The sequence below is a fragment of the Selaginella moellendorffii genome, unplaced genomic scaffold (genome assembly GCF_000143415.4).
Source record: "Selaginella moellendorffii unplaced genomic scaffold, v1.0 SELMOscaffold_108, whole genome shotgun sequence".
In the NCBI taxonomy this organism is placed as follows: Eukaryota; Viridiplantae; Streptophyta; class Lycopodiopsida; order Selaginellales; family Selaginellaceae; genus Selaginella; species Selaginella moellendorffii.
This window is the reverse complement of record NW_003314369.1, coordinates 67,017-93,192: the sequence shown is the minus strand read 5'-3', so window position 1 is coordinate 93,192 and position 26,176 is coordinate 67,017. Positions and strand designations below refer to the sequence as shown.

General features: G+C 48.7%; 7 protein-coding genes across 10 annotated transcripts in view; 5 read left to right on the top strand and 2 right to left on the bottom strand.

Annotated features, from left to right (window-relative positions):
* Window positions 1–5,859, top strand: part of LOC9631244 (calpain-type cysteine protease DEK1) — an 8,964-nt gene extending 3,105 nt beyond the window's left edge. Inside the window, exons 9-31 of the mRNA XM_024664199.1 lie at window positions 1–177; window positions 239–512; window positions 570–720; window positions 768–879; window positions 930–1,095; window positions 1,145–1,215; window positions 1,260–1,351; window positions 1,409–1,571; window positions 1,615–1,686; window positions 1,731–2,108; window positions 2,160–2,275; window positions 2,331–2,622; window positions 2,682–3,001; window positions 3,053–3,401; window positions 3,467–3,784; window positions 3,836–3,940; window positions 3,995–4,123; window positions 4,183–4,563; window positions 4,624–4,761; window positions 4,820–5,056; window positions 5,112–5,507; window positions 5,560–5,591; window positions 5,664–5,859. The exon at window positions 1–177 is cut by the window's left edge and continues 24 nt beyond it. Of these exons, the coding sequence (XP_024519967.1) occupies window positions 1–177; window positions 239–512; window positions 570–720; window positions 768–879; window positions 930–1,095; window positions 1,145–1,215; window positions 1,260–1,351; window positions 1,409–1,571; window positions 1,615–1,686; window positions 1,731–2,108; window positions 2,160–2,275; window positions 2,331–2,622; window positions 2,682–3,001; window positions 3,053–3,401; window positions 3,467–3,784; window positions 3,836–3,940; window positions 3,995–4,123; window positions 4,183–4,563; window positions 4,624–4,761; window positions 4,820–5,056; window positions 5,112–5,417 (4,347 nt within the window). The 3' untranslated portion in view covers window positions 5,418–5,507; window positions 5,560–5,591; window positions 5,664–5,859. The remainder of the gene's footprint in view (window positions 178–238; window positions 513–569; window positions 721–767; window positions 880–929; window positions 1,096–1,144; window positions 1,216–1,259; window positions 1,352–1,408; window positions 1,572–1,614; window positions 1,687–1,730; window positions 2,109–2,159; window positions 2,276–2,330; window positions 2,623–2,681; window positions 3,002–3,052; window positions 3,402–3,466; window positions 3,785–3,835; window positions 3,941–3,994; window positions 4,124–4,182; window positions 4,564–4,623; window positions 4,762–4,819; window positions 5,057–5,111; window positions 5,508–5,559; window positions 5,592–5,663) is intronic.
* A 747-nt stretch (window positions 5,860–6,606) lies between these two features.
* LOC9631243 lies at window positions 6,607–7,956 on the top strand. The gene is made up of 2 exons (XM_002990378.2): window positions 6,607–7,574; window positions 7,626–7,956. The coding sequence occupies exons 1-2, from the start codon at window positions 6,633–6,635 to the stop codon at window positions 7,902–7,904; spliced, it is 1,221 nt and encodes a 406-aa protein (XP_002990424.2). The 5' UTR covers window positions 6,607–6,632; the 3' UTR covers window positions 7,905–7,956.
* Window positions 7,957–8,172: 216 nt separating this feature from the next.
* Window positions 8,173–10,625, top strand: LOC9631242 (glycerol-3-phosphate dehydrogenase SDP6, mitochondrial). The gene is made up of 5 exons (XM_002990377.2): window positions 8,173–8,619; window positions 8,792–9,600; window positions 9,676–9,839; window positions 9,893–10,151; window positions 10,232–10,625. Exons 1-5 carry the CDS (start codon window positions 8,253–8,255, stop codon window positions 10,538–10,540), a joined length of 1,908 nt encoding a protein of 635 aa, XP_002990423.2. The 5' UTR covers window positions 8,173–8,252; the 3' UTR covers window positions 10,541–10,625.
* Window positions 10,626–13,687: 3,062 nt separating this feature from the next.
* On the top strand, window positions 13,688–15,745 carry LOC112342419 (pentatricopeptide repeat-containing protein At2g35030, mitochondrial-like). Its single transcript, XM_024664206.1, has 2 exons — window positions 13,688–14,632; window positions 14,762–15,745. Exons 1-2 carry the CDS (start codon window positions 13,688–13,690, stop codon window positions 15,743–15,745), a joined length of 1,929 nt encoding a protein of 642 aa, XP_024519974.1.
* A 3,639-nt stretch (window positions 15,746–19,384) lies between these two features.
* Window positions 19,385–21,348, top strand: LOC9631202 (leucine-rich repeat and guanylate kinase domain-containing protein). 3 transcript variants are annotated; one of them, XM_024664190.1, is made up of 5 exons: window positions 19,385–19,510; window positions 19,610–19,822; window positions 19,887–20,511; window positions 20,565–20,711; window positions 20,800–21,348. In XM_024664190.1, exons 2-5 carry the CDS (start codon window positions 19,766–19,768, stop codon window positions 21,249–21,251), a joined length of 1,281 nt encoding a protein of 426 aa, XP_024519958.1. In that variant the 5' UTR covers window positions 19,385–19,510; window positions 19,610–19,765; the 3' UTR covers window positions 21,252–21,348. The 3 variants fall into 3 exon arrangements, with proteins under 3 accessions (XP_024519958.1, XP_024519956.1, XP_024519957.1); XM_024664188.1 differs by having other exon boundaries at window positions 19,884–20,511; XM_024664189.1 differs by having other exon boundaries at window positions 19,607–19,822; window positions 19,884–20,511.
* Window positions 21,349–21,414: 66 nt separating this feature from the next.
* On the bottom strand, window positions 21,415–23,369 carry LOC9631241 (probable inorganic phosphate transporter 1-3). The gene is made up of 2 exons (XM_002990335.2): window positions 23,256–23,369; window positions 21,415–23,189 (listed from the first exon to the last, which is right to left on the bottom strand). Exon 2 carries the CDS (start codon window positions 23,166–23,168, stop codon window positions 21,495–21,497), a length of 1,674 nt encoding a protein of 557 aa, XP_002990381.1. The 5' UTR covers window positions 23,169–23,189; window positions 23,256–23,369; the 3' UTR covers window positions 21,415–21,494.
* LOC112342412 lies at window positions 23,350–26,163 on the bottom strand. Of its 2 annotated transcripts, XM_024664186.1 has the most exons (6): window positions 25,053–26,163; window positions 24,947–24,999; window positions 24,743–24,897; window positions 24,543–24,691; window positions 23,515–24,488; window positions 23,350–23,452 (listed from the first exon to the last, which is right to left on the bottom strand). In XM_024664186.1, the coding sequence occupies exons 1-5, from the start codon at window positions 26,119–26,121 to the stop codon at window positions 23,554–23,556; spliced, it is 2,361 nt and encodes a 786-aa protein (XP_024519954.1). In that variant the 5' UTR covers window positions 26,122–26,163; the 3' UTR covers window positions 23,350–23,452; window positions 23,515–23,553. The 2 variants fall into 2 exon arrangements, with proteins under 2 accessions (XP_024519954.1, XP_024519955.1); XM_024664187.1 differs by lacking the exon at window positions 23,350–23,452 and having other exon boundaries at window positions 23,466–24,488.
* Window positions 26,164–26,176: the final 13 nt, after the last annotated feature.

The following is a 26,176-nucleotide window of genomic DNA, read 5'->3' as shown; positions in this document are numbered from 1 at the left end:
CTTTTAATGTGTGCTTCTTGGCTTGACAGCAAATCGTCAATCTTACTTGGTTTAGCTCTGACGGTACCTTCAATGACCGCGACCCTGGCAATTGCCCTTCCAATATGGGTCCGTAATGGATTCAGGTTCTACATTCCTGTTGATGGAGGTGCTCATTGCAGCCTGAAGTCCAAAGAAGTAAACTCTTTTTCTTAATTTTGGTTTGCTAGTTTCTGAACTAATTTGATCTTCTCTGCAGGGAATTATGATGACAGTTGCCATCGCCATTTGCGTGACTAGTATTTTTGCTCTTGGGGTAATTATTTCGTTCAAGCCTCTGGATGACTTGGAGTACGCTAGTGCTGTATGTGACATCTCATCCTCTGGGTGCCCATATGCATCGTCGTTCTATATTGGCTGGGCTGTAGCTGCATCGTTTGCTTTAGTCCTTACTGGTCTGCTCCCGGCCGTGTCTTGGTTCGCAACGTACAGGTTTTCTCTCTCCTCGGCAGTTTGTGTTGGCCTTTTTATTGGTAAGTTTGAAATTTTCATTTTTATTTTCCTTACTAATAATCTATTTTCGGTCTCAGTGGTTTTACTTACATTTTGCGGAGGCTCATATTTGGTAGTACTTCAATCTCGAGAAGGCAACATCCCCCTGGAAATAGATTTCTTAGTAGCTCTATTACCTCTAATCTGTATACCCGCTATGTTTTCTCTCGGCTGTGGTCTTTACAAATGGTACGTACCTCGAATAGGAAGTACTATACTAAGTTTTTTTATGACAGGAAGGATGAAGGATGGCACCTCTCGAAGGGAGTCTATATCTTTGTCGGCATTGGCCTTATTTTGTTGCTGGGCGCGATCTCTGCTGTTATAGCCACTATCAATCCGTGGATGGTAAAGCTTTTTCCGTCACTTAATTTCATGTTCTAACACACTTATTGCAGGTTGGTGTGGCCTTTCTTCTGTTTCTACTTCTTCTTATCCTGGCGATTGGTGTTATACATCATTGGGCCTCTCACAATTTCTACATGACACGTCTCGAGACGCTCTTGGTTTGTTTAGCAGCTTTTGTATTGGCCTTGGCAGCGTTTCTTGTGGGACTTCTAGCAGGTGCAGTGGCACTTAAGCATGTAGCTTTGACAATTTCTTCTTTAAGCAGATGAACCTTTCGTTGGAGCGTCCGTGGGTTACTTTTCGTTTTTGTTTCTGCTTGCTGGACGGGCTCTTACAGTAAGTTTTCTATTCATAAAACAGTGCCTGATGTTCTTCCTCAGGTCCTACTATCTCCACCAGTAGTGGTGTACTCACCTCGAGTGCTACCCGTTTATGTATATGATGCCCATGCTGATTCGGCAAAAAATGTCAGGTATCATATCTATGCTTCCAGTTTTTAGCGGCGTCAAAATTATATCCTGTTATGCAGTGCTGCATTTTTGGTCCTGTACTGCGTCGCTTTGGCAGCTGCTGGCTGGGGCGTAGTTGCAAGCTTGGAAATCTATCCTCCCTTTGCTGGAGCTGCAGTGTCCGCTATTACGCTTGTAGTAGCGTTTGGTTTTGCCGTTTCAAGACCTTGCATCACCTTGAAGGTATATACTGTTTATTCTCGTTTTATCTAATGAAATTCTGCAGATGATGGATGACGCTGTTCAGTTTCTAGGCAAGGATACTATAGTACAAGCGATCGCACGATCTTCCACGAAGGTATGAAGTCTTGTTTCGGAACTTTTACTGATCTTTGGGCGCAGACAAGGAATGCACTGTCTGGAACTTATTCAGCTCCACAACGGTCTGCTAGTTCCGCTGCCCTTCTGGTTGGCGACCCCACTGTTCCGCGGGATAAAGCAGGGAATTTTGTGCTACCAAGGGCTGATGTTTTGAAGCTTCGAGAGCGTCTGCGCAATGAAGAGCGTGCCGCTGGTCTTTGGTGGCGCAAGAAAAAACGAAGCTCAAAATATCGTCACGAGCCATCCCCCGATGTTGGATTTCGAAGAAAAATGTGTGCACATGCCCGGATACTTACGCTTGAGGAGGCCATTGATACTGAATGGGTCTACATGTGGGACAAGTTTGGGGGATACTTGCTTCTAATACTCGGCCTTGCCGCGAAGGCTGAAAGAGTGCAGGTAATTGTGCTCCTTTCTCATGTAGCGGTACTAACTACAATCTTTTTGAAGGATGAGGTCCGCCTTCGGCTTTTTCTTGACAGTATTGGCTTCTCTGATCTTAGCGCAAAGAAAATTCACAAGTGGACACCAGAGGATCGCAAGCAGTTCGAGTTGGTTCAAGAAAGGTAAAGTCTCAATTATCTTTCAAAAATCTTTATGTTTATAACTTTCTCTAATCAGCTACATGAGAGAAAGAGAAATGGAGGAGGAGCTTATTTTTCAGCGGCGTGAGGAGGAAGGCAAAGGAAAAGAGAGAAGAAAAGCTTTGTTGGAGAAAGAAGAGCGCAGACGGCGGGAAATGGAGGCCTCCGTAATATCGTCTGTACCGGATGTTGGAAGCAAAGAAGCAGCAGCCATGGCTGCCGCTGTTCGTGCTGTGGGTGGTGGAGACCTTTTGGACGAGTCTGGAACGCATGTTTCCAGTATTGCTCGTCGTATACTCTCGGCTCAAAGGGCCCGCCGCGCACAACAGGTTCGATCGCTAAATCTTACTGTTGATTTTATTCTGATGCTGCCTGTTTGGAAATATAGACCGGGGTGCCGGGGGCAATTTGCGTGATAGATGATGAACCGCGCACTACCGGACGACACTGTGGCACGATCGATGCTGCGGTGTGCGGATTCAAGTCCATCACATGTTCCGCTGCGATAATGGTTCAACCACAGTCGGGGCCTGTCTGCATTCTAGGCACAGAAAGCTGCCAGAAGATATGTTTGGAGATACTTATAGCTGGTGCCGAGCAGAACCTAGAGTCGGGACAAGTAGGAATCAGGCTCGTACTGAAAGGTCCTGGCCACACCATGACAGTCAGGGAGAGAAACATTGGCAACACTGACATTGCGGATGGGAGGTTCGTAGTTTCTTATACATATTACAAGTGACTGACGGGCTTCTCTTGTAGGTGGCACACTGTTGCAGTCACGGTTGATGCTACCACTGGAGAAGTTGCAGCATACTTGGATGGTATGCTGGATGGTACACAAAGTGGTTTGCAAATACCAGTGGAAGGGGGCATCTGGCAACGAGAGACAGAGGTCTGGGTTGGCTCTCGGCCTCCCATGGACTTGGACGCTTTTGGAAGATCTGATAGTGAAGGCGTGGAGGCAAGCATGCACATAATGGATGTTTTTCTTTGGGGGAGGTGCCTGAAAGAGGAGGAGCTCCTCACCGTACATAATGCGAACGTAGCCGATTACAGTGTGGAGGACTTACCCGATGATGACTGGCAATCCGGGGACTCACCTATTCGAGTAAGTATCAGTTTTCTTTGAGCTGTGCGAAAATCTTGTTATACTAATTTTCTCTTATGTTTCAGTTGGATGACTGGGGAAGTGAAGCTGCTGACTTAGATCTTTATGATAGAGAAGAAGGGTACTGGGAAGAACAGGCCGTAGGTCGGAAGAGAAAACCTGACAAGGACTCGGTAGTGATAGAAATGGATTATTTGACTAGGAAGCTGAGGAGGCCAAGAGCAGAAACGAATGAGGAAGTCAACCAGCGAATGCGGTCAGTTGAACTGGCTGTCAAAGAGGCCCTTGCGGCGAGAGGAGAGTTGCAGTTTACGGATCAGGAATTTCCTCCCACCAACCAATCATTGTTCATCAACCCCGAGCAACCTTTGCCGAAGTTACAGGTACAAATTTCATGGATTTTGCAGCTGTTGTTCACACTTGATTCTTTTCAGGTTGTTCAGCAGTGGGTTCGTCCAGCCGAACTAGTTCGGGACATCGGAACAAATGCAAGACCCCGTCTCTTTGAAGGCTTCACAAAGCCTGCTGACGTTTGTCAGGTAAAAGCTTTTTTTCTGGTGATTATATGCGTATGTTTACTTCGTACGCTGCAGGGCCGTCTTGGAGACTGCTGGTTTTTGAGTGCCGTCGCTGTGCTGACTGCGGCGTCGCGGATTTCGGAGGTTATTATCACTCCGGAGTACAATGAGGAGGGCATATACACTGTTCGGTTTTGCATTCAGGTAATGCATTTCGTATGTTTTTAGCTCTTCAACTCAACAAGTGAATCATTACACTCCAGGGTGAATGGGTGCCAGTCGTTGTGGACGACTGGATTCCTTGTGAGTTCAAGGGCAAGCCAGCATTTGCAACCAGCAGGAAGCGACATGAGCTCTGGGTGTCTGTGCTGGAAAAGGCATACGCTAAGCTTCATGGCTCATATGAGGCTCTGGAAGGAGGACACGTCCAGGATGCTCTTGTGGATTTAACCGGTGGAGCCGGCGAAGAAATCGATTTGACGAGTGCACAAGCGCAACTGGATTTAGCCAGTGGACGACTCTGGTCCCAGCTGCTACGTTTCAAGCAGGAAGGCTTCTTGCTTGGAGCTGGCAGTCCTTCCGGTTCGGATGCTCACGTTTCGGCCAGTGGTATTGTTCAAGGCCATGCTTACTCTCTACTACAGGTAATCCATGGCTCTCGCATGGAGATGGCGTTTTACTTACATGCTATGATTTCCTTTCAGGTGCGGGAGGTGGATGGGCACAAGCTCGTTCAAATATGCAATCCGTGGGCGAATGAAGTCGAGTGGAATGGACCTTGGTCCGACTCTTCTTTGGAATGGACAGATCGAATGAAGCACAAGCTAAAATACTCACCACAGGTATATGACGTTTTCCTGAGTTTCTTAACCTCTCATTCGACAATTTATTCATGTGTAGGCGCAGGATGGAGTCTTTTGGATGTCATGGCAAGACTTCCAGCTGCATTTTCGGTCCGTATATGTCTGCCGCATTTATCCCCCGGAGATGAGATACTCGGTGCGAGGACAGTGGCGTGGAGGAACTGCTGGTGGCTGCCAAGACTTCGACTCTTGGCATTATAATCCACAGTTTAGGCTCAAAGCTGTGGGCTCAGACGCACGAAAGCCTGTTCACGTGTTTGTGACACTCACCCAGGTTCGTTTGGACTTTACTCTACTCTTTTCGAAGCCTTTTCCACTGGTCTTTGCAGGGTGTCCACTTCTCATCTCGCAAGCGAGCCGGGTTTGAATATCAATCCAGTGGAGACACCTCAATGTTCTATATTGGCATGAGGATCTTGAAAACTCGAGGAAAGCGTGCCAAGTACAACATCTTCATGCACGAGTCAGTTGGGGGCACAGATTACGTCAACTCGAGAGAAATTTCTTGCGAGATGGTGCTGGAACCTGATCCAAGGGGTTACACAATTGTTCCAACAACGTTCGCTCCACACCAGGAAGCACCGTTCGTACTGTCCGTCTTTACAAAAGCGTCCATCACATTGGAACCCCTGTGATCCACTCACTGCGTGAATCTGTGCTCCTTGGCGCCAGAGAGGTCGGTGCTGCTGCTTTGTACGAGACACCATCGAATGCGGAGAAAGAAGGTATGTCGCAGGATTTCAGCTTTCCTGGTTTCTTAAGTATATCTTCTTGCAGATGCTGGGAGATGAGATGACACGAGCCTCTTGGTAAGAACATTTCAAGTCATAGCCAAAATCTTCATTGGTTGTCAGCTTTTCTTTTTCTTTTTTTGTTTTCAGAGTGGAAGCTTGTCTGGGTTTTGCTCCAGTTTTTGGCTTCCATGCAAGTGGAGAAGAGGAATCTGTACATAGATTCGGTTTTGTATAATCTGAGACACTAGCTTTAACCAACCATGCTCTAGTTTGAAAGTGAAAAAGACCATGGGCATATTGTCTTTTTGATTCTGATTTAAAGTAACTCCACAACATCAAAACACGATTCTTGCCTCCAAACACCAGTGCTCAAAACCTCTTGATACCTTGGTTCCTGCCAAATTAATCAAAGATCTTTAAAGGTGATAGTAAAGCAACAAAAAAGTACTTTGTGAATTTATTTTGAGAGATCTGATTACACTGCTGCTCTCTGCATCCACAGCCACCACATTGAAGAAGCCCCTAGCTGTTTTTTGATCTTGTTCTTGCTTAGAAGAGTAAGAACTTGTGGTGTAGCTGCTGCTGTTGTCCTTATCCTCGTTGCGCAGCTCGATTTCGCCGCCGCCACTGCCAGTTCCACGCTTGCCACCTTGTACTGGGGCTGGTCAAGGACGTAGACGCAAAATGAAGCCGTGTGCAGCAAGATACCTGATCTTAAAATTCCAAATCAGATCCATACCGAGAAATCAGTCACACAGTGAAACGTGGATCCGTGCAAACAAAACGTGTAACTTGTGTCAGCTGTGCCTCTCAACTGGATGTGATGCCCTCCCACATTGTTCTTTGCTTGTGTTATTTTTCCCAAAGTCCACTTAAGTATCTGATAAACATCGATCAACAAAGTTGTGGAAAGCATTTGTATGCTTTAAAACCCAAGCCGCTGAGCTCCACAAATATAAGGGAGTGTTCCAACTTGCTTTCAGTTCATCCAGCTTCTCTCGCCTTCATCTTGCTCCAGAGCTTCGAATCCTTTCATTCTTTCAAGGAAAGATGGCGTCTAATGCCGAGCAGGCACTCCTGGATGGGTTCGAGAAGGGCATTTCGCTGGGCCCGAAGATGGTCCCAGTCGTGGGCTCCTTCGCGCAGGCCATGTTCGGCCAGTTGTGGAGCATAGCGCTTGCACCCCGCACCGCGCAGCAGAAGCAAGCCGCCATGGATTCGCTGTTCGAGGCGGTGGGTAAGAAGATCGAACAAGCTCTGGCTAAAAACATTGCGGATCAAGCAAGAGCTGCGAACGCCACCATCTCCCAGCTGGGCCAGGACTACTACGCCTCCGTCGCGGCCTTCCAGGCCAATAACTCGGTCGGCACGCGCAACATCGTGGTGCGATTCGAGCAGTGCAGGGCGCAACTCCTCCAAATGCTCAATCTCTTCTCGCATCCCAGCAACATGAAGCACACACTCCTCTCTTACGGATCCGCGCTCGCATTGTACACAACGCTGCTCCGCGAGATGATCCAAAGCGCCAAGGATTGCGGCTACACCACCCTGGAAGTGGCCGGTTTCCAGAGAGACATCAATGATCGGATCAGATCCTCGCTCAACCAAGTCATGTTCGACGCTCTCTCCAAGCTGGTGAGGGAAGGGGGCGAATGGAAGTACCCCAGGATGGCCAACGTCGCCATGAGCCTCTTCAAGATCTCTGCAGGCGTGATGAACTTCCACACGGAATGGCACAACGGTGCAGCTTGCCTGATCGCGGCCACCCACAGGGGGTATCCGAATTGCGACTTTGTGGATACCAAGGCGCACTATCAGCTGAACTTCCGGCGCAGGGCCGGCGACGGGAGGAACTACTATGCGATGCCGCAGGTGTTCGTCAGTGGCCGTCCGGCACTCCACATCTACACCAAGGCTGAGCATGAGATTCGTGTAGCGCGCTTCGCGTTCGAGGAGGACAGCGTGGAGATGAAATTCCGGGCGTACTACATGGTTGATCACGACGACCTCGACTCTTGGCAGGTGTTGGTGACACTAAGCAGCCTTTCCAATCCTCGGGTACGTAAACTTTGATTCATCAACTAAAGTTGGTAGCCTTGAGGTTTGCAGGAGCTTCAGTTCAACCTCAGCAGGCGGGAATCCCCCATTGTGTCCTTCCCGTGGGTGAAGATGTACTACTCCAACACAGAGGGAAGTGCTTGGAGCACCAATTTTGACAAGTTCAGCGCCAACATGAGGGTTTATTATGATGAGTACAGTTCGTTCAAGCCAGTCAAAGGCATGGCTTACAACATCACCACTAAGGCTGCTGGGCCTGCAATCAAGAATTACTATCTGATCGCATTTGAAGTTGTTCCAGCCAAGGCTCCAAAGCTGCCATGGCTGTGATCATACATTGAGGGAAGTTAGGTAACCTATAGAAACAAAGTTTTATGCTTTTCAGTTAAGTACCACAGCACATTGAAAATAATAGAAACAATTGTTTCATCCATCTCTAGAGGAGAAATTTTTTTTTACTAGTATTGGCTATAATTTTTTTTTTAAAAATGCTTTAAGAATATTCTCAGTTTTGTGTAAGCCCTAAAACTTTAGTCTGCGTCATACCTTTTTGCATAAACAAGGCCCCAAAATTTCGCTATGTTTAGCTAAGGCGGCGCCGCTCCTGGGCGGTGACGGCGCCGCTGAGATTAGGGCTTGAACTGATTGATCGATCGATCGATCCATCGCCCAGCGGCGATGGGGGCGGCTAGGCGGATGCTGAGGCACAGCGCGGCGTTGGGAGCTCTGATCGGGGGCATTGCAATCGTGTCCTACGCCAAATCGCAGCCAGTGCTGGCCAAGGAGCGGGGGAATGGCGCAGTGGATTCGCTCAGGGACAGGATGGCAGCTGTGAATTGGACAGTGCCGCCGCGATTGGTCCAGGAGGCGCTCCTGCGCGGCACCAGCCCGGCAAGCCCTCTTGATCTCCTGGTAGTCGGGGGTGGCGCCACCGGCTGTGGAGTCGCATTGGACGCCGCTGCTCGTGGCCTCCGTGTTGGGCTGGTCGAGAGGGACGATTTCGCGTCTGGGACTTCTTCCAGGTCTACCAAGCTCATCCATGGAGGTGCGTTATAGTTTCCTTTCTTCAAAGTAAGATCTTTCCTGGATCGATCAGACTTTTTTTCTCTGGATTGCTAGTTTCTTTCTGGATCGAACAAAGCTCTAATTTTCCTGAGGCTGTGCTTGGATCGATCATCTTAAAGTTCTTACGTTCCTCTACTTGTTCCAACTTCCAGGTGTGAGATATCTCGAGAAGGCAGTGTTTCAGCTGGACTACAAGCAGCTCAACCTCGTCTTCCACGCACTGGACGAGCGAGCGCAGCTCATCCAGAATGCTCCACACCTCTGCCACTCGCTCCCCACCATGACTCCCTGCTACCAGTGGTGGGAGATCCCATACTACTGGGCCGGACTAAAGCTCTACGACATCGTCGCTGGCCGCCAGATGCTTCACCTCTCCAGGTACCACTCCGCCAAAGAGTCCTTCGAGTTCTTCCCGACGCTTGCAAAGACAGCCGGCGATGGAAAGACGCTCAAAGGCACGGTGGTCTACTACGATGGCCAAATGGACGATGCTCGCGTCAACGTTTCTCTGGCTTGCACGGCGGCGCTGGCGGGAGCAGCGGTGCTCAACCACGCAGAGGCAACCGCGATCATCAAGGATGAATCCACTGGCCAAGTCGTGGGTGCTCGAGTCCGGGACAATCTTAGCGGCAGGGACTTTGACGTGCATGCAAAGGTCGTGGTGAATGCCGGGGGACCTTTTGTGGACGAGCTGAGAAGATTTGCGGACAAGGAGTCCAAGCCGATGATCGCTCCCAGCAGTGGCGTTCACGTCGTTCTTCCCGACTACTACTCGCCCGAGTCTATGGGGCTCATTGTTCCCAAGACGAAAGATGGCCGGGTGGTGTTTATGCTGCCATGGCTGGGAAGAACGGTGGCTGGCACCACTGATTCTATTTCCCCTATCACCATGCTTCCGGAGCCGAAGGAAGAGGAGATCCAGTTCATCTTGGACGCCATCAGTGACTACGTCTGTGTCAAGGTAAAGGAACAACAAGTTGATCTTTCTTTCTTTTTGGTTTCATTTTTCCTGTTCTAACTTTTTCTTTCCTCTCAGGTCCGTCGCTCTGATGTTATGTCCGCGTGGAGCGGCATTAGGCCTCTAGCCAGTGATCCGTCCGCGAATGGAGACACGTCAAGCATCTCCAGAGATCACGTAATCTGCGTGGAGCCTCACGGCATGGTGACAATCACCGGTGGAAAGTGGACGACTTACAGAAGGTAAGTTTTACTTTTGGGTCATAGAAAGACTATTAAAGCTTTCTTTTTCTCAGCATGGCTCAAGATGCCGTGGACGCCGCAATCAAAAGTGGGAACCTCTCCCCAACAAATGGCTGTGTGACGAGAGACTTGCCTTTAATCGGTGGCGAAGGCTATGATCCATCGTGCTTCGCAATTATTGCACAGCAGTACGTTCGCATGAAGCGCACTTATGGTGGAAAAATAATCCCGGGAGCCATGGACACTGCGGCGGCGAAGCACCTGGCTTCGGCCTATGGAGGAATGGCTCATCGTGTTGCGCTCATTGCCCAGGTACGTTATAGTTTTTCTAGCTTTGGAGTTTCTTCTTCGCTTATGAGCGAGTGATCCTCTCCTTTCTCCTTCTTTTGTAGAACGAAGGTCTTGGAAAACGGCTGGCGCACGGCTATCCTTACCTAGAGGCCGAGGTCGCGTATTGCGCGAGAAACGAGTATTGCGAGTCCGCAGTGGACTTTATCGCGAGGAGATCGAGGCTGGCTTTTCTGGACACGGATGCAGCGAACCAGGCACTCCCTCGGGTGATCGAGATACTGGCGGAGGAGCACAAGTGGGACAAGCACAGGAAGAAGCTGGAGATTAGCAAAGCCAAGGCGTTCCTTGAGACTTTCAAGTCGTCCAAGAACGCGCAGTTTTTTGATGGGAAACACAAGATGGTGAGGTAAGGAAATATATTTATTTTGATGATATCTCTTGGTGGGGATATGTATAAACGTCAGAATTAATCTATAATCTCACCACTTGGAAATATCTTGTTCTAAAGTTTAGAGTGAGCTCCACAACAAAGGAGATGGACGCTATGGGGCCACTTCACGAACCTATCCGCGAGAACTGTATGGATCTGGCTTTTCTGCTTATACAGTATAAACTCGTACTTGTGTTCCATGACCTCGTATAGACTATAGGAATGTTGGCGATCCAATAATGTCCGTGAATTGATCCGCTTGACATGGGAATGCTGGCGATCCAATAATAGTCGTACCTGAATTGATCCGCAACTGTAAACATCGACCTTGAAGCTTGTGCTGCCCAAAGTTGGGAAACAACAAAACTGGTGGGATAAGGTTTAGAGGTATGTGATAAGGTGGCCCTGTGATAAAGAATCTTCAATGATGCCTAAAGGGATCTTCAATTGAGCATCTGCAACTGGAATCCAAGTGGGTCATAGAGTTATGGAGGTTGAGAGATTGTGAAATTAGGCCTCTCTTTGGGGTTTTTGCATTTAACAATGTTTAATAGTGATATTTAGAAGTGTGTCTCATAATTTGTGTCCCAAGTTGGAGTGTGATTTATAGTGTAGAAAGAAATTGTCTTGAGGCTTGCAACATCCTATGCAAGCTTCTTGAACTGTTGTGTATGAAAGCTGCTGGCATTATTTTCTTGGCTCCCCTTCTATGGCATCTGGGGCTATAGTGAGTTCTAGCACCTTTAACACCTTCACAATGGGGTTTCTTATGGTTTTTGAGGCTGGCTGGGGAAATCCAGTGGGGCCTGATGGAGCTTTTGCATTTTCCATGTTGAGTTGGTGGGTTGGTGACACATGGGTTAATCACAACAAGTTCAATCGTACTGGTGTCACAAGAATTTGTGTTGTCAATCTAGTCATAAGTGAGGTGAGAGAGTTTGATGCCAGTAGCTTTTCCCAGCTGGGTCTCTTGCTTGAGGCTTATGCAAGTCATGATTGTGGATTGCATGTAGGCAAAATCAATGCTCAAAGCCTTTGGTTGACACTTCTATAGTTTCTGGGTTGAGTTGTTTCTAATATCCTTAAAATGCCCAAAAACATACCCTTCCCCAATACATTCCCCACCAAATCTTTTTCCATCCACGGCCATACTAGTCAACATTACTATTAGAGTTGTTTGACCCAATTTGATTTTGATTATGCCATAATACTTTTGTTTTATCTACTTTTTGTGATTAATTCTAAGGGGTGTGCCACTTTTTAGGGCACTTTAAGACTATTAAAACGTTTTAAAAAACTTTTAAAATTGATTTTTGAAATTTTTTTTTAGATATGCAACACTTAGAAATCATAAAGGAAAAATCAAAATTTATAATCATATTTTTCTCGCCCACCCTTTATCCAAGAGCCTCCGCTTTAGTGTGTCATACTCAGAGTAGCTAAAGCACATAGGACTGCCATGATCCAAGTCGAGCCAACCGGAGTAGATTCCCAGAGTAGATTTATAGGAGTTCAATGCCACATGACAATTTGGCATCATTCCATTGACATCAACACAATCCTACCGGACAAGGGTGAGGATTTGGAGCAACAAGAAGTGACAGCGGCTATGGTTGAAGACCATTTCGAATGCCTAAGGACGTTTTTAACTTTGGAGGTGGCAGCTGGCATTTGCTGCAGAAATATGGATCTGGACGTGGGAGAGAGGAGCCTCCTATGTTAACGCTATTTAACAATCAAGGAATGCTGGGAGCAAAGATTGTAGAAGAGGCTGCAAGGGATTGATTGTCAGCAGCCAGGAGGGGTGCAAGATGTTTTGGTCCTAAGGGGCATTTGTGAAACACTGCTGAGGACTCTGCAGGGGATGAAGGAAGTCCTGAGGCATTTGTACAAGGTGGAGACTGCAGCTCCCTTGTCATAAATGTGGAGTCAAATTAGGACTTGAATCAAGTTTGGGGGGGGGGAGGGGGGGATGCAGAGATGGCATTTTCCCACAAAATAGAGCCACTCTTGCAAGATTTACTATCAAATGAACAAACAGTGGCAGTAGAAATCTATATGGTAACAAAGTTTTCCAGCAATAGTAGCTTGGCTAAGGACCAATGTGAGTCTTAGATATGTGATTGTGGTTAGCAGTGGTAGGAAAGAAGTATAAGTGCCTAATATATAGATAAGTTTGGCATTTGCCAAGTGTGGGTTAGAGCTTTCAGAGGAAAAAAAAATAAAAGAAGGAAGGTCATAGAAACTTGTGGCTAGCTGAGACAAGGATGGGTGGTGTTGAGTTGTGGGCTGGAGTATTCAAAGGATGAACATGGAAATATGGATAGGAAGGTGACAAAAATGCTAGGGGGAACTCTCACACTATGGTGATTTAACTTGCATGGGATGTTGCAAGTTTTAAGTTGCTCTGCTTCACACTCTCAAACACAAAGAAAGATCCTAACTCAAGACACAAGTTCTATCACACTTCTAATGATCACTATTAAACACCAGTAAACACATATCAACACAAAGGTGAAGTTCAGTTTTGCCCCCAAACACTACTTTATATACTACTTATGCCATCATCCACTAAGTTTCCCAGCCAACCCACAAGCCTCCACTACCTTGCTATCCCTATCCATTCTTCCAGTCAGTGTGCTCACATTTCTTGCTGAGTGCAAGCAAGTCACCCTTCTTACATAGTTTCCTCACGGAGCAAGAAAGGTTCACCGTGGATGACAATCCAGGTTGAGAAAATTACTATCGTTGACATTGGATCATGCTTGACCACTTGAAGCTGTGGAGTTAATGATAATGGACATAGCTTGCCAATCATGTCTTCAGGGTTTCTTTTCCTGGTATCGTACCTGAAGATCAAACATTAGAAATTTATCACTATTGACACCTTACACAAACAGGGTGGTGGCTGGATGCATGTTGATAGATGACTTCCATGATCTGGGGATATGCAAGGTGTGGAGATGGCGATCTGGGAGTGAAGATTTGCTTCGTTGCCCGATCCAATAAATTTCTAACCGTTGATTTCCACAAATAATCAGTTGATCTACTCGGTTGTCTAAAGGAAACAAAATGTGCACCTCATCATGATCACCCTGGAGATTCAAGTGGCGCTTTCTCAGCAAAAATGGATCGACGATACTGGACCAGTGTGATCGAATCCTGTAGAAGCCGCAGCACTGCAACGGACATTGACGATCGAGTCTGCCGTCTCTTCCGCTGTGATGATGTCTTCATGTTCAACAAGCTCATCGAGATGCACGGTAATTGCAACAACATCGATCGAGCTCGACAGATTTTCGACAAGCTCAGCTCCAAAAGAGACGCATTGTCGTGGGAGAGAATGCTTGCCGTATACTGCCGCGGCGAGCAAATGCATCACGCCACCCAGATCTTTAATGAGATGCCACAACGGAGCCTTCTCTCCGCGACTGCCCTTTTAACTGCATATGCCCATTCAGGGCATATTGACCACGCAAAACTAACGTTTGATTCCATTCCCGAGCTTGATCTTGTGTGTTGGAACGCAATGCTGGCAGCTTTCGTCCAGCACAAGAACTTAGAAGGGGCAAAAATTATTTTCTGGAGTATGCCCTCTCCTGGCATAGTGTCGTGGACCGCTTTACTAACAGCATATGCCCAAGAAGGGCATTTGTATGAAACAAAGGCTCTTTTTGACCGGATGCCATTGGTTAACGTGGTGTCATGGACGGTCATGATCTCTGCTCACGCCCAAAATGGCTACCTCTTTGCCGCTAAGACCCTGTTTGACGAGATGCCCGAGAGGGATGTGATTTGCTGCAATGCAATGTTGGCGGCTTTTGCTCAGAACGGGCATTTAGAAAAAGCTCTAGAGCTTTTTCATGACATGGAGGAGCGAAACTTGTCCACGTGGAATGCCATGCTGACGGCATTTGCCCAAAATGGCCACCTGTCAGATGCCCAGCGCGTTTTCCACAGGATCCCACAGCGCGATCTCGTGACGTGGAATGCCATGCTGGTGGCATTTGGAGAGAGCGGTGACATGGACAGGGCAAGGGGGGTGTTTGTCGATATGCCCCGGCTGAATCTGGTGACGTGGAATGCCATGCTGTCGGCATATGCCCAGAACGACTACCTTGCTGAGGCCAGAAACACGTTTCAAGCCATGCCATGTCATAGCCTCGTGTCCTGGAATGTCCTTTTGTGTGTGTGTGCCAAGGAAGGACGGATAAAAGAATCTAGGTCTGTGTTTCTCTCCATGCCAGAGCGAGACATGGTAGCATGGACATCCATGATAGACACATATGCCCAGTTTGGGCATTTGGAAGAGGCAAAGCACCTCTTTGACCTCATGCCACATCGGAGTCTAGTGACGTGGAACTCCATGCTGGCAGCCTTTATCCAAGGTGGACACGTAGAAGATGCTAAGAAGTTTTTCGATACCATGCCACAGCAAAACGTAATCTCTTGGACAGCCATGCTCGTGGCATATGCCCAAGGGCGGTATTTGGGAGAGTCCAAGGTTATGTTTGATGAAATGCCACAGAGGAATCTAGTATCCTGGAATGCCATGTTCTTTGCATATGCGCAGAACGGGCATATGCTCCAAGCGAGGATATTCTTTGAAAGGATGCCTAGGAAAGATTCCGTGTCATGGAACTCCTTGCTCGCGGTTTACACCCACAACGGCCTCTTCCGCGACACGTTTGATGCGTTTGATGCCATGAAGATGCTGGACAGCGTCGATTCTAGAGACCAGGGTATATTCGTGTCGGTGCTGGTCGCGTGTAGCCAGGCAGGGAACGCATCGCACGGCCGCGGTTGCTTCCAGTCCATGGCGATGGATTTTGGAGTGGAGGCGACACACCAGCACTACTGCTGCGTGGTGGATTTGCTTGGTCGGAGTGGCTACTTGGAAGAAGCCCAAGATCTATTACAAACCATGCCCTTTGTTCCCGATGCTCTGGAGTGGACGAGTTTCCTTGGAGCTTGCAAGAGCCACAGTAGCTTCGCCCGTGGAAGCTATGCCGCGAGGAAGCTGGTGGAGCTAAGTGCCAAGGAAGGAGGAGCCTTTGTTCTCGTGGCACACATGTACTCGCTCGCTAATAACAAGAGCTCGGAAGAAAAAGAGCCGCGGGCATGCGAATCGAGAATGCGGGCGATTCAATCGATCGCCCTTCAACAAAATATGTGTTTGCAATGAACGTGGTGGTGAAAAAAGTAAGCACAGTGCGGAGGAAGCGTTTGCAAGTTTCTATGCCACAGCAAAATGGACTGGCATATGCCATCACGTCTAGATGATAACGAGAAGTTTCAGCGTTTTACACCCACAACGTCATCTTCGAGGAGATCTCCAAACAGGTAAGCGAGTCCATAGCTATGTTGCTGAGCGAACGAATTACTGTTCTTCAAACAGCGTGGTGGCGACTGCCTGCTGGATATGTACGAGCATGGAGGACGCTCTCTTAGATGAAGCGTTCCGTGGACTTCCATGATCTCGGAATATGCAAGGCGTGGAGATGGCGATCTGGCGAAGGCTCTGAGCCGGGAAGGGGGAAGCTCCAGGCAGAGAAGGAGCAGAGAAGGAAGAAGCTCCAGCGATCCACGGAAATCCTGCTCCAGGGACTCGAGAATGAAGAGCTCTTCCCTGTTCCAGCGATTCATGATCTTCACTGCTTTCTATGCTGCGGTGTTTATGGAAGAACGGTGGCCGGCACCACTGATTCTACTTTCCCGTTCGTCTTGGACGTCTGTCTCAAGGTTGAACAAGTTGATCTTTCGGTTTAATTTTTCCTGCTGTGGAGCGGCATTATCCCTCCGAACCTTAAAATTTACAAAATCCTCTCCGAGGGCTCTAAGTTCCCTTCAGTTTTCCATGATCGTCCTGGAGATTCAAGTTTCACTTTCTCAGGAAAGCAAGCAAAAATGACCGAATCCTGTAGAAGCCGCAGCAGCAAGGGACATTCTCTTTCACTGCGATGATGTCTTCATCCTCAACAAGCTCATCGAGATGCACGGAAATTGCAACATTGATCGAGCTCGACAGGTTTTCGACAAGCTCAGCTCCAAAAGAGACGCGTTGTCGTGGGAGATGCTCGCCGGATACTGCGGCGGCGGGCAAATGCATCACGCGACCCAAATCTTTTAACGAGATGCCAGCAGAGCCTTTTCTCCGTGACTACTCTTTTAACAGCGTATGGCCATCGATCACGCAAAACAAACGTTTGATTCCATTCCCGAGCTTGATCTTGTGAGAACGCAACGTTGGAACCTTTCGTCCAGCACAAAAATTTAGAAGGGTATTCTCGAGTATGCCTTGTTCTGGCATAGGAGCATATGCCCCAAAATGGTATTTGCATGGCTTTTTTCGACCAGATGCCTTTGGTTGGTGGCATAAATCGCTGCCCACCGCAAGGGATATGCCCCAGCTGTCTGGTGACGTGGAATGTCATGCTGTCGGCATATTTGCCCAGAATGCCTAGATAGAGATGTTTATGATCATGGGGACCCCGTGGGGCATCAGACCTGCAAATATGTTTCATGCCATGCCATGTCAGAGCCTCGTGTCCTGCGGATCATGGAATCTAGGTCTGCATTCCAGAAGCATGGACATCCATGATGGAACTCCAACCTTCTAAGAAATTTTTTCGATACCATGCCACCTCTTAGCCAAGGAGAGTCCAGGGATGTGGATGTGGATCTCGGGATATAGATGGCGTTCTGGCTCTCAAGTTCTTCCCTCACGCATGCAAGAAGAATTTTGTAAGCCGGATCATGTCACGGTTGTTAGAAGGAAGAAGCTCGAGCGTGTCATGGAATAAAAGGGAGCACTTAACAGGAGAACCAAGCAAGCCCCGGTACTCCTCGAGCTTCCCTCAAGGCAGCAGGCACATCAATCTCCGACCAACACTTGGAATTTACTCTGTAGTCCCGGCCATCAGCCATGCACTATCCTTCCCATCGGTGCATGTTGATTTGTTCCACACCAACGGATTAGGAAACTCGGTAGTGTATGGCACAGTCTCTCACTTCGCTTCCCGCCTCTCAGCGAGGATCACTCCCCTGACATTTTGCTTTTGCATGAGTGAAAGCGGCTCCTGATCCAGCTGAAAGTAGGACCAGTCGTAACATCCTTGAGGGATGCAGCGGTGGGAGAGAGCGTACCCTTGGCGGATCTGGGATCGTCGATTGTTCGTTGCCATTCGCGGCACACGCACCTCGCCTTGTACAGATCGGTGAGGGAGGAACTCTCTTCTGGATACGTATTGCAAACTGTATCATCATCGGGTATGCGGAAAGGTGCCGAGAGAGATCCTATCATCGCAAACGCACTCGTTGGTTTCGTCATAAAGTGCGAGGTATTTAGTTCCATTTGGAACAAAGATTTAGTGACATGGAGCTCACTGATCGCAGGCTATAGCTGCCGAGGCGAGTGCTGGATCTTTTCGAGAGAATGGAGAAAGTTGGCGGTGTGAAGCCAGACGGTGTTACGCTCCTCTCCATGCACCTGGTCGACAGAGCGAAGGATGAATTCGAAGGAATACCTCATAAGTATGGGATTGCCCCCATGATTCAACACTACACTTGCATGGTGGTCAAGTCGACGAGGCAGTGAAACTGGTGAAAGGGCTGTGCTGGGAGCTTGCTGGAAGTGGAAAAATGTAACGCTCGGGAGGCTGGCTTTCGAGTCCATCATGGAGCTCGACCATCAAAATGCCTCGGGTTACGATCATCAAACAGGTTTGAAGAGATTTTCTCATGGCGATCAGACGAGCAGGTCTCCAGGTTTTGCCATGACGATGAAGAAGAGACAAGAGTATGTATCATATGATTTCTAGTTCTTCCAGTACGAACTCAGTGCTTTTACTTGCAGAGAAAGAAAGCAAGCCAGGCTTTACAGTTGCAGACGATAAAAAAACAAACCTCCATACCGATTATATTTTTTTGTTTCTTTTCTCCAGAAACATGTGGTAACTTGTCCACTTTCAACTGCCCTGGCAGAAAGAAAAACCAAGAGGAGAAAAATCTCAAACGCTTTGGCTGGATTCCAACTGGTGCTTGTCCACGGACCTACGGTCTACGGGTACACTGAGTGTATCCAAGAGTATGTATCATATACGTTTCCAGTTCTTCCAGTATGAATTTAATGCTTTACTTGCAGAGAAACAAAACAAGGCACATTTCCAAGGAGGACAAAAGTGGCACTCTTTCTTCGAACGATCTATAGATGATAAAGAAGAAGAAGAAGGGCTGAATACCATCGAACAGAAATTATCTCACGAAAAAAACTGCGATCAAACAAACTTAGTGCTTTAGTTGCAGAGAAACAAAACAGGGCAGGCTTTACAGTGGCAAAGTCAAATGGAGCTTTCTTCGAACGAACCAACCAAGTTTTAACCTTTATACTGATATTTTTTATCTCTCTGACGTTTTTATTTTGTCTCAGAAACATGTGGTAACCAACTGTCCTGGCAGAAAACAAGCCCAAGGGGAGAAAAATTGCAACGCTTTTGGCTGGATTCGAACCGGTGATGGCCCCCGGAGCTACGGACAACGATCTCTACGGGCGTACGCTTCGTACGCCTTTGAAACCGCGAGTCGCGTTCAATGGTCGGTCCACCAACCAGCACTCGCAAAGAGGATGGGATCGACGGCTGGGGTTTTTTTTGGAGTTTTCCTCTTCTAGAAGCCTCTTTTAAAAGAATGTATTTTGGAAAGGACGAATGGCGGCATATCCTCGGGACATGTACGTGTTTCGGCCTCCCACTGAGCGCCGGGCACGTGTCTCCCAGGTAAAAGTAAAACGCGTCAAGGAAATTCTTCTTACCTTTTGTTGCTAGGATATTAAGTAGAGCGCCCAGAGAGAAGAAAGAGAGTGTTCTTGGCGATCGATCGATCGATCGATGCGTGGCGGCGAGCTCCAATGCGCTGGATTTGTGATCGCGGATGCGGTGGAATGATCTGTGAGGTAAGTGGGCACCCGCATTGTGGTGGATTGAGCTTGATTTTGCTCCTCTGGGGTTTGTATTCGCGAATTCTCACTCTCATTGTGTGTGTGATCCAGCAGAGAGCGTGATCGGTGATTTTAATGTATCACAGATTCGTTGGAGCGCAGAGCGTTCATGTAGACTACGGCTAATTCTGCGTGGACGGTGGGGTCTTTTGCGAGCCCCTCTCTCTCTCTCTCTATCTCCATATCTCGTTTCTCAAATCATACGCCACCATGGCAGTGATGAGAACTATTTCGTGCTTTCCGGTCTTCTCTTCGTGGAGCTCACAGGTACAGTGTTTATTTTTCTTTTCTCGCGAATCTTTCTTGACTGGAATGATTGTTTGTGTAGAAGAAGGACAAGAAGAAAAACAACGACGCTTCCTTGTCCGAGAGGAGACTGGATCTAAGCAGAGAAGTTTCGGGAAAAGCTAAAGTCTGGCCGGGAGATGATGCATCACCGACAACTGGTGGCTCCAAGGATCCAGAAAAGCAAACACTCGCTACTACTGACTTGAAGAGCTCCAGCGCGAGCGTGAGATCGCTTCCAGATCCGGAGGATTGCAAGACGCCCTCTACCAGCTTCTCGTCTTCGGCAGAGTTTTCTCCCATCGTCATCCAGCCAAGTGGTAGCGATTATCATCCAGCTTACGGCACCAAGGATGGTGACGAAGAGGAAAGATACGATGGTTCTATTCGCTCCGCCTTGAAGCATGTCGAAGACTGGGTCCGGAACCTCGAGGAACTCGACGAGATGGATAAGTCCGGCGAGGAAGATCCAGAACAGGATACTTGTGCTCAAGCTGCTACTGCGGCCGAAGATCAAAGTGACCCGGATAGAGAGCTCAACGATCTCGTCGTCCAGTCCTTAGATCCGCTGGCAGGGAGCGCTCACTTGGCCGGGATCGGCCTCAAGTCTCCTCCTTTGCTGGGAGCTTTCAACAACTTACGGAGCCTTTCGATCTCTGGAAACTCCATCGGTGAGATCTCTCGTTTTCTTTTCTAGAGTTTCTCTGACTTCTTTTTCCTACAGCTAAAATTCCTCCGGGATGTCTCCCCAGGAACCTTCACTTTCTCGACCTCTCCCGAAACAAGATCTCGGTGATCGAGGGGCTTCGAGGACTAAGCAGGCTGCGCATTCTCAACCTGTCCCACAATCGCATTTCACGAGTTGGACATGGTAAGATATTTTTAAACAAGTGTGGTTTTTTTCCCCTCTATTAAGGACTTGTCAGCTGAAACCGGTATTAACGAACGAATCGTCACAGGCCTGGGAAACTGTACCTCGGTACGAGAGCTCTACCTCTCCGGCAACAAAATCAGCGAAGTCGAGGGGCTCCACCGCCTGAGGAAGCTTTTCCTGCTCGATCTCAGCAACAACAGGCTCACGACTGCGAAGTCTCTGCTCCAGCTCGCGGCAAACTACAGCTGCTTACAGGTCTTAAACCTGCTTGGCAACGCGGTTCTTCTCAACTTGGGCGACGAGCAGCTCAAGCGGCTGGTGGGAGCCATCGCTCCTCGCCTCAGCTATCTCAACAATCTGCCCATCAAAGCCGTGCCGGCGCGGGAGGCCGTGGTGGGGAAATTCGCAAGGACGGAGCTGGTTGGTGCGAGGAAAGCGAAGAGATCGTCGGGTAGCAAGGCCAAGCGAGTGGAAAGCTTGCAAGCAAACTCTTCCCGAAAGAGTGGAGGACGAAGGAGACGTAACAAGCATTTCTAGAATGTATGTATTGTAGGACTCTGGAAAAACTCTCTTGTTTTCCACAGGACTGGTAGAAAAGGTAACAGGACTGATAGAAAAGAAACCTTGGAAAAGATACAAGCATTACTGAGCAATGGGATTTGTACTAAAAGGTGGTGGGCACAGAAGATTCAAGCTTTTCTTTCCCTGGGATCCCACATAGTTTATTTGTCACACACTAACACTAGAGAGTAAGAGAAACCAAAACTAAAAAGCTTTTGTCTAGACGGCGCTAGATCCATTGGTAGCACTGTTGTTGGCATCTGGAGCTTGAGCCATGGAGGTCGTCGTCGTCGTCGTTTCCTCATCGTTCTCTCCGGACAAATCTTCGAGGCTCTTGCCTTTAGTTTCCGGAACCAGCCAAGTGAAGCAGAAGCCCGCGAGATTGGCGAAAGCCAAGACTATGAGCGACCTCTGCATGCCAATGCCTGGACGATCGTAGCCACTGTCAAGCTCCGCGCGGTGCCTCGATTGCGATGCGTAAGCGAAGCCAAAGGTGCCGATGATGGCACCGGCTTTGCCTGCTGCTGCCGAGATACCGTGACAAGTCGCGCGGAGCCTGGCCGGGAACAGCTCCGCCGGGACGATGAAAGTCGTGCTGTTGGGCCCGAAGTTCGCGAAGAAGAACGTCAGGCCGAAGAGGGCGATGAAGCCATGGTTGTGTCCCCCCATGTACTTCCCGGTGTCGTGGTTCTTGTGTTGGCCTCGCCAGTAGCTCTCGTATGGAATGGCCAGAGCAAACATGAACACGGTCATCATGAAAAATCCCATAAGCTGAATCGTGAACCTTCCAAGGTGGTCGATGAGCGCGACTGTGAACCAGTAGCCAGGGACCGTGCCGAACATAGCCACCAGAGCTTGTGCTTTCGCGAGATCGAGCGTCTCTTCCAGAGCTGCCAGTTGCTTCGCCTGCTTGAGATAGCCAACCTGGGTGTAGATATCTTTCTGGAAGATTTGCTGGCTGTAGAAGGCAACGTCGAGCAGGAACCATGTCGTCGTGGTTCCCAGGAGCTGTATACCGTGCTTCCTCGCGAACTTCCAAGAGATCAGAGTGTACTCGTCCTCGGCCTTGACGGTGCTCACGGCTTTGTTGTCCACCGGGAGGTCCACCCGGAGCACCTTGCTCATATCGGCGGCGGCTTGATCGAGCCTCTTCTCGACTAGAGCTGTGTACCGTGCTGTCTCTGGCATTTTCATACGCCAGTAGAACGTTGCGAGAGCGGGGATGCTTCCCAGCATGAAGATAATCCTCCAGACAAAGTCTGCCTGGACTGGCGTCGAGGCGATCGGGTCTTCAAAAAACTTGGGAGTCGGGAAAGCATGCTTGAAAGCTGCTGACACGACGATCGTGACGATAGCCGCTGCGAGGATGCCGAAGCCTTGCATAGCGAACACTGCAGCTATAAAAGCTCCCCTCGTCTTTGTGTTGGCGTACTCCGACATGATGGTGGCCGAGAGAGGATAGTCGCCCCCAATGCCGAAGCCGAGCCAGAACCGGAAGAAGCACAAGGTGGTCATGACGGACTGCGCGGTGCTGCCGAAGGAGAGGCCGGAAGCTATGGAGCAGATAACCATCAGCAGCAGCGTGAGACCATACACATTCTTCCGTCCCAGTTTGTCACCGAGCCATCCAAAGAAGAGCTGTCCAGCCAGAGTTCCACAGAGAGCCACTCCGCTCACAGCGGCATTGACTTGCACTGGCAACGTGCCTGGCTTCCCGGTGTGTGGATCGTAGTAGTAAATGCGTCCGAGGAGCTTTGTCAGCAACGAGATGCAGAAGAGGTCGTAAGCGTCTGTGAAGAATCCCATTCCCGCAATGACAACGGCTGTAACATGATACCACTGCGTCTTGGCTTTGTCCAGAGCATGGAGAACTTCCAGTTGGTCTCTAGCCATTTCCTTCGGCAGCTCCTTCGTCTAGGAAAAGAAAAAGAAAAGTCTGACAAGTTAGATACACATCTAAAAGGATATGAGAGACCACACCTTGAAAAAAAAGGCTGCGTTCCTGCTCCTCCTTGTGCGTAGTTATGAAGCCAATTATTGAAGATAAATAATCCCGCCCAAGCTGCATATTCTGCTGGACATCCCAAGTGTTCCACCAATAAAAGCTGGCTGTGTGCTGGCCCCGCAGCGATATGCACAATGTTTCCTCGTCCTACACCAGAGAATTTGATCGAGTCCTGCGACAAAATGTGACAGCAAACATCTCATAATGAATTAAATATGCGATGAAAAATATCACCTTAGAAATTGCGAAATGATGACAGAACAATCTTTGGGATTAGTGTTGCACCTGTTCAGGTACTTGTGAATCTGCGGCAACAGCGGCGGCGTCTGCTTCTGTTTTTGAAACCCTCCGTCTCTTCATTGACGCAGGCACAGATTGTTGCACAAAATCGCCGTATTTTCTACCACTGCGAGTGCAACGAACCACCGGCAGAGATTGCGGTGTAGTAACCACCGAGCTTCTCGACGTCTTCGGTGTTTTCGGTATTTTCGGTATCTTAGCTTCATTCGTCTCTTCCACTTCTGCTCCGGCTACTGGCTGTGGCTTCTCCTCAACAGGGGTAGAAAACTGTTGATCACTTTCCATTTTCTCGGCATTGTCCTCCGGTTCGTCAATCCTTGAATAGAGTGTAGCAGGTTCATCGGGTTCGTCAATCCTTGAATTGAGTGTAGCAGGTTCATCCGGTTCGTCAATCCTTGCGTCGATTGTAGTAGGTGCATCCTGAGCAGCAAAAGCCTCCGCAGCTTCAGCTACAGCGACCTCGGGTTCTGAAACTTCCATCTTCGAAAGTGCAGCTTCACTGACCAAAACAACTTCAATGTCGTGCCGAAGACCATCAATTATCACCATTCCTGTCGTATCAGGGTCCTGTTTACTTTCCTGTTTATTCCCTCCATCCTCCTCCTGCGCATTTTCTTCCTCTTTGTCGCTTTCATCTGAATCTCCTCCCTCACTCTCAGCTGATTCCTGTGCGTCCTTTGCGTGTTCTTCTTGTATGCATTCAGCTGCGCTAGCAAAGGCTCGGTCAGCCGCTTCTAGTTCTTCTTTGTCGCCCTGTATATCAGAATCTCCCTTCGTATCAACAAAGAAAATGTTGCCAACTTCTTCAGCATCTGTAGCTTGATCGATCTTCTTGCTGCGACCCTTCTCAGAAACACAATTCGCTATGGTAGATGCAAGAACTTCCTCGTTAACGCTTGTCAGCCACCCTGATAAACCAAACAACTCAGCACAAACGACAGCAATAACGTAAAACAAGGTACCTATCAAGGTGCGCGGGTTCAAGAGTATATTATCGGCAGGCTTGCCTTCCATTTTAGACGACTGTAACCACTGAGCAAATCCAGCTGGGACACTCCATGACGGTAGCCGGGAGGAAAGTTCAACGGCTTTTGTTCGGGCACCTCGTAATCTGTTTTGTAACATAATAAATATCTCAAGTACATCGACAACTTAAACGCACCTATAAAACTCCATTGCACGTTGCGCTAGCCCAATCTTTTTCAAAAAGAGAGAAAACTTTGCGTTGGCTCCAAGGTGCTGGTCGTTGAGTCTAGGTAAATCTGCCAGCACAACATCGTACAGGATTCCTCTCAAGAATAATTCTTCCTCCGTGTTCTGGATGAAAGTACGCGGCATGAGAAATGCAAATGAAAGAAAAACTCACCAAAATATGTTCCACCGGAAGAATTGGATCCAATAACACATCCACAAGCATATCTGCTGAAAGTCAGAGGTTAGTTAGAGAGGGAGAGCAAATAAATCTAGCTGACCTGCACCGTGCACCGCCAGAAACTTGAGGCGCTCCGAAAAATCGTGATTTTCCAAGTCCACCTTCTTCTCACTCTTACCGCGCAGTTCCAGGACGCTCACGATCACTCGCAGTAGCACGGCCTCAGAAGCTACAATGCCTGCACAGGTTTCCATGTCACCACTTTCCACCATCATCGAATTCTTCATCGCTTTCGAGGAGAGTGGAAAAAGCTTCGCAACACCTTTGTTGTCGCTGTTCTCGATCCCGGTCAGCTTCATCAGTCCCTTTCCAGCCAGTACCAGGCCTCGAAAATCCAACGACGAAGAATCGTCGCTCCTTAGAGTTTGAGATGGCCTCGCTTGCTGTCGACTTGTGTAAAGCGCTATGCTTCCCAAAACCTCCTTGCATGCCAACTCGAGCAACTTTACAGCGTTGCGCCACGACTTTGATGGACAGGAACCAGAAGATGTGATGATAGAGCCAGCTTCCGAAAGAGCAGCAACCACGGGAGCCATCGCAGCCACCGCAGCAAATGGATTTGTCGTCAACCCTCTCAAACGATGCATCAAATCCTTGGCCGAGGAGATAACGTGAACTGCCACCTTCTCCTTGTTTTCCTGTGCTAATGCCAAATCCTGTGAGCAATGGAGCTCCAGTGCTGCGTACGCCCACCACAAGGCCAATGGAGAATCCGGACGACACACCAAGAGCCTCCTACACGAACTAATCCATTCCTTCAATCTCTCACCGTGCCCTGCCAAATTCTCTACAGCCACTATCACAGCTTCCACAGATTTTCCAAAAGCCGCGTCTGTCACTACCGGTCCCTGTGAAACCTGGAGCAGATTATCACCCGGCAGCTCCTCGCATTGAGTAGAATCCAGCATTTCCTTCACTGTCTTGCACAGTAGGTCTCCATACCTCGGCAAATCGGATTCCAGCGCCGATCGCAGCTTCCCGGAAGGCAAATCCGCAATGGCGCGCTCCAGGAGCGGCTGCAGACGACACATTGCAGCCGATCGATCGTCCCGGACGAGCTTCTGCGCCACAGCGACCACGAACGCGCTGGCCCTCTTCATTCTTCCCATCCTGGCCAAGAACCCTAGCTAAACCCTAGAATATGAAAAATAACGTTGACGGGAC